Below are 6,030 nucleotides of genomic sequence, written 5' to 3' on the forward strand. Positions count from 1 at the left end.
AGTCAAAGGAGCCTTAGCAAAGGGAGAAGGCAGCTGCTTTAGCTTGGCTATGGCATCATCACACCCCACTTACTTCCATCAGTCCAGCATGAGACACAGCCGACTTGAGGATGGAGACACAGAGAGCAGTATTTGGGAAGGTGCAGTTCAATCCCCATTAAGCCCAGCTCCTCCAGCAACTCCCTGTTGCACACACTAGCAGTATCTGGACAACTCCAGCCCATGGCACCCTTGAGACCCACAGGTTTGGCAGGCTCAATTCTACCCCTCCCCTAATCACCCAGAGCCATCCGCCTTGTGCCCCAAAGCACCAGCATTCCCCCAGCCTGATAGCAGAGCTGTGCACCCTGGAAGGGCGAGATGAGAGCAGGGAGCAACTGTCAAAAAATGGCATGGAAAGAAAGAAAAGGAACAACCAACACCAGTCAAGCCTCTATGGTGTGCACTTTTATTTCAACTGGTCTTAAGTCAGTGTACAGGTAGCCCCTCCCTCCCCCACATACTGGCACCACTTCTCCTAGACCCTGCGGGGGACTGTAAAGCCTTCATTCACATCTATCACTGGGGAACACAGGCTGCTTGCTTGACAAATCGAAGAGAAAAAGGATCAAGTGTGTTTTGTTTTTAAGGCGGAAAGATACAAAAAGACACTTGTCGGGTTACATAATTTACAGACAAGCAATTATAACCTAACACCAGCTGTAACTGGTGGACTCCCTCCGAGCTGGGCTTTGCCTTCACAGAGGCGAGTAACTTCCTGTAACAATGCATTATAATATTTGGAATGACTATTAAAAAAACAAACAAATGTACAATCAAAGTCCTCAGATGCATTGTAGAACTTTGGGGGCGTTCGCTCCGACACGTTTCATTTTAAGACTGCTGCTGACACCTTCACCGTTCCAGTTTTTTAATCCTGAGTCAAGCGCCAAAAAAAAAACAAATAAAGCCATGCCAATCTCGTCTTGTTTTATGCGCATTTATGGGTTTTGTTTCATCACAAGGGTGTGGGTGTTGGTAACAGTCCGGTTTAGAAGCATTTGCGGTGGACAATGGAGGGTCCGGATTCATCGTACTCCTGCTTGCTGATCCACATCTGCTGGAAGGTGGACAGGGAGGCCAGGATGGAGCCTCCAATCCAGACAGAGTATTTACGCTCAGGTGGGGCAATGATCTGCAGGGAAAAGGAGGAACCAGTCAGACACAGCATCACACTACATGCACAGCCCACGCACAGCCCTGCAAGATGGAGCTGCCTAATTCCCTTATCTAACCTTGGCCAAGATACCATGAAGTCCAAACAAGATCAAGACACAACCTCACACACCCACCTCTCTCCTTTGCAGCCAGTCTTTAATCCCATTATTCATACAGTTGGGTGGGTGCCATCCCATCCAGCCCAAGGCCATTAAGGCTGCACCAGACAGACATGGGTCCTATCTTTTGCAGCAGGATTCCAGCATACCACCCTCCACCCAGGCTGCATATTTCAGCCTAATGGGGGTGCTGAGATGTTCCCCCAATTCCATCGTACCTTGATTTTCATTGTGCTGGGTGCCAGGGCTGTGATCTCCTTCTGCATCCTGTCAGCAATGCCAGGGTACATTGTGGTACCACCAGACAGCACTGTGTTGGCATACAGGTCCTTACGGATATCCACATCGCACTTCATGATGGAGTTGAAGGTAGTTTCATGGATACCACAGGACTCCATGCCTGTGAAGAAGGACAAGTCTCAAGTCAGCAAAGGCTCAGACAGAACCAAGGAAGCCTAAGAAGATACTACAGGCAACCGAGAGACCAGCAGCCCTTTCAGCAGGAAGGCACCACAGAGCCATGGTTGGGACAGAGTCAACCTTTGGCTTTACTGACCCAAGTCCCTCAAACAGCTTTAGGCTGCGCAGGAATTGAGGCTGACTGGTGAGACAGCTCAAGTCTTGCTACAGACCAGCAGTAAAATATAGTACCTCACTGTCATGGTCTCCCGCTTACCCTTCACAGAAGGAACATTGAGGGGCACAGGGTATCCTAGGAAATTTTGACTTACCCAGGAAAGATGGCTGGAACAGGGCCTCGGGGCACCTGAACCTCTCATTGCCAATGGTGATGACCTGGCCATCAGGGAGTTCATAGCTCTTCTCCAGGGAAGAGCTAGAGGCAGCCGTGGCCATCTCCTGCTCGAAATCCAGGGCAACGTAGCACAGCTTCTCCTTGATGTCACGCACAATTTCTCTCTCAGCTGTGGTGGTGAAGCTGTAGCCTCTCTCTGTCAGGATCTTCATGAGGTAGTCCGTCAGGTCACGGCCAGCCAGATCCAGACGGAGGATGGCATGAGGGAGGGCATAGCCTTCGTAGATGGGCACAGTGTGGGTAACACCATCACCAGAGTCCATCACAATACCAGTGGTACGACCAGAGGCATACAGGGACAGCACAGCCTGGATGGCTACATACATGGCTGGGGTGTTGAAGGTCTCAAACATGATCTAGAGAGAGAAAAGGAGGGGTTGAGTCAACAGCAAAATACAGGGGGCTCTTGCTACAGGTCTATACCAAGTCCATGCAAGTGGTTTTACTTCTGCCCCTAGATAAGAGGTATCTCTACACTCCCCCTCAAAGTCCATGCTTATCTCACCTGGTCTCCACCCACACCTGCCAGGTCAGAGCCTGAGAGCAGAGACACCACTGCCACAGACCCATCCACGTATCACAGCAAGGAACAAAACAAATGCCAAGTAAACTACAGTACAGTCACTCAAGGCTGTAAATGGATTAGTGTGCCTAGTCAGAAACAGCAGTTAGACAAGTTGCTAGTTCAGTCTCAGAGAAAGCCAGCTTAGAAGAGCAAACAAAACCTGTCAAGGTCCAGCAAAGAGGAGACTCAGGTCAGGAAAGGAAAACCCTGTAAAGATGGCAAAAAGGGAGAATAGTGGTGAAGGAGGAGAGAGGACAACATGGAAGAGGAGAGCTGGCCTGCAGCAATTATCTGCTGTAGCTCCAAGCTGCAGAGCTCTACACACCTGTGTCATCTTCTCTCTGTTGGCTTTGGGGTTCAGGGGAGCCTCTGTGAGCAGCACAGGGTGCTCCTCAGGGGCTACTCTCAGCTCGTTGTAGAAAGTGTGATGCCAGATCTTCTCCATGTCATCCCAGTTGGTGACAATACCGTGTTCAATGGGGTACTTCAGGGTCAGGATACCTCTTTTGCTCTGGGCTTCATCACCAACATAGCTGTCTTTCTGGCCCATACCAACCATCACACCCTGCAGAACAAAAACGATGTGGTAAGTACGGCTGAAAAGTGGGTAACTCCCTTTTTCCAAAGCTAAGTCTCCAATTATTGTCCCTTTCCTGTCATGTCTATCAGGAAAGACATGCAGCCAGCTGCTCCAACACACACTGCACAAAGGCTCTGCAGGAGGCTGCATTCCCCACCAGATGTGCTGCAGCGCAGAGGCCTCTCATGGTACAAAGCCAAATAAAAGGGCTTCTTGTCTCTAGGGGAACAACTTCCACCAAACCCTCCTCTTTTTTGTCAGATAACAAGCACACCAGCCACCTACCTGATGTCTGGGGCGACCCACGATGGATGGGAAGACAGCACGGGGGGCATCGTCCCCGGCAAAACCGGCCTTGCACATACCGGAACCATTGTCAACAACAAGCGCGGCAATATCGTCATCCATGGCTGGCTGCGGGAGGAGAGAAGGAGACATGAGCATCCCCGCTCACACGCCGAGCCCCGTCCCGCGGCGGCAGGCGGGAAGGCGATGGCGGGAAGCGCCAGCAAAGCCGCCAAGGCCTTCCCCACCCATTTCCTTCCTGCCAGCGCCGCTCCGCTTCGCCCGGCGTCCGCTAGAGGGGGCGACGCCTCCTAGATTTCGGCACTGCGCGGATTTGGGACAAAGGAAGTCCCTGCGCCCTCTTGCATTATTACCATAAAAGGCAATGGATGGAGCGCGCCGCGCCTCGCCCGCCACCGGCTGTCGGGGGACGGCGGCGGCCACTCCCCGGAGCGGGCGGGCGTGGCCGCCACACCCCAGCGCCCCGCCGTGTGCCGGCCAGCGGGGCTCGACGCCTCCGCACAGCCCCGCCGGTCACGCCCGGTGCCCCACCTTGAGCCGGCCGGCGGGGCTCAACACCTCCGCACAGCCCCGCCGGTCACGCCCGGTGCTCGCCCCAGCACCCCGCCATGTGGCAGTCAGCGGGGCTTGGCACGTCCACGCAGCCTAAGGGGTCACGCCCGATGTCCACCGTGTGCCAGGCACGGCCAGCAAGACTCGACCTCTCTGCACAGCCCCCAAAGCCTCAGCCAGCCTCTACAAGGAACCGCAGCAGAACAAGCGCTGGCCACCACGCCCAGCCCACTAGTCAACCGTGACCGGGGCTCTGCCCCATCGACCGGCGGCACCACGGGCGGGATTAGAGCCAGCATCTTATGCAATTGCAGCCCGCCCAGGCTCAGCCCCGGCGGCTCCGGCCGCGCCGGTGTAATCCGGTGGCGGGGGGGGGGGGGCGGCGGCAGCTGCGGCACCATGTGCCGCCCCGCACGGGCAGCCTGGGAAGTGTAGTCGGAGCTGGAGCGGGCAGCCCGCCTGCACCTGCGCTCCGGGCACACGGGGGTTCCCCCCTGCGCCCCCCAACCCCGCACTGCTCCGATCTACAGCCTCGCCCCATGTAGGGGGTGCCGCCCCCTCCTCGCAAGCAGCAGCCACCAGGACTATTCGGATCTGCGGGGTGGGGGGGGGGGGCGCGCCCCTCCTCACCAAAGACAACGCCCCCGGGCCCCGACCCCAACACGGGCGGCTCCGCCGAACAAACAAAGCCCCGCGCCCTCCGTCCACGCCGCCGCTCCCAGGACACAACAGCCGAGCCGCCCGCTTCCCCCGTCCGCACCAGCAATCCTCTTACGGGGAGGATTAACCCCACGGGCTGCAGGGGCGCGACCCCCCTCCACAAGCATCACCCCCCCAAACCAGCCTTAAACCGCGAGCTGCGTCTCTACCCCTTACAACGCGGCAGCGCGCTACGGGGCCGCCACCCCGCCAGCACACAAAGGGCGCGCCGTGTCCCAACAACCCCGATCACACCGATATTCGTAATAACACTGGCTCATTACTGACATCGTTAATATTATTATTTTGTTATCCCCCGTTGTCGCGGTGCCACTCTCACCTTTGGGGAGTTCGCGCGGTCGGAGCCGGGGCAGGCGCAAGGCGGCGGCGGGAGCGGGGCGCGCGCGCGGTGAGAGCAAGCAGAGCTCGCGGCGGCTCCCGCCCGCCGCCCGCGCGCGCTTTATATGGGGCCGCCGCCGCCGCCGCCTCGCCATAAAAGGAAACTTTCGGAGTGCGCCGCTCCGATTGGCCCCACGCGGCCACGCCCCCCAGGCCTCGCCCCGCCCCGCCGCCCCGACAGGGGGGAAAATATTGGGGTGGGGGGGAACCGAATGGAATTGGGGTGGGGGGTGCGGCCCCGGTGTCACTTGGCTGCTTTGGGGACGGGGCTCTTGCCTCGTGCTCGCCGCACTCCGCGGTGCTCCGGTGCCCCCCGTGCAGCCCCCCCCACCCCAACCCTCACACAAAGCCCCGCTGGCGGGGGTCCCGGCCCGTTCGCCCCCCGTCTCTGTGGGAGCCGGGCGGATGCAGCCCCCCGGGAGAGAAGGAGGTACCCGGGGGCAACGCGGTGCGGGATCCCGGGGGTGCTGCTTGCCCTGCCTGCGGCGCTGCCCAGCGCGGGGCACGTGGAGCGCCCGTCACCTGCACCCCTGGGCCGGGCGGGCACCGGTCACCCCGGCCGGGAGCGGGACGAGCGGGACGCGGGGCCAAGTTCACTGCTGATGTCAGCAAGCGGCGGCGACACGGCTCCTGCCAGCCGCCGCCAGGCTCTCGGCCCTTGGACCCGCCCGGGCAACCGGGAACGCCACCGGCGCCACCGGGCACCATTAAAGACCGTGTGCCTCCGGTGGCAGCGGCTCCTGGGAGAAGGGTATGCTCTGCTGGCTCTGGCTCAGGCATCGAGTCAAGCAGGGGGCCC

The 6,030-nt window shown here is 58.6% G+C and overlaps 1 protein-coding gene across 1 annotated transcript; it reads right to left on the reverse strand.

The window, feature by feature from the left end:
- Window positions 1–425: 425 nt before the first annotated feature.
- Window positions 426–5,277, reverse strand: ACTB (actin beta). Its single transcript, XM_048320887.1, has 6 exons — window positions 5,173–5,277; window positions 3,561–3,689; window positions 3,021–3,260; window positions 2,048–2,486; window positions 1,535–1,716; window positions 426–1,174 (listed from the first exon to the last, which is right to left on the reverse strand). The coding sequence occupies exons 2-6, from the start codon at window positions 3,681–3,683 to the stop codon at window positions 1,031–1,033; spliced, it is 1,128 nt and encodes a 375-aa protein (XP_048176844.1). The 5' UTR covers window positions 3,684–3,689; window positions 5,173–5,277; the 3' UTR covers window positions 426–1,030.
- Window positions 5,278–6,030: the final 753 nt, after the last annotated feature.

The sequence above is a fragment of the Corvus hawaiiensis genome, chromosome 16 (assembly GCF_020740725.1).
Source record: "Corvus hawaiiensis isolate bCorHaw1 chromosome 16, bCorHaw1.pri.cur, whole genome shotgun sequence".
Taxonomy (NCBI): domain Eukaryota; kingdom Metazoa; phylum Chordata; class Aves; order Passeriformes; family Corvidae; genus Corvus; species Corvus hawaiiensis.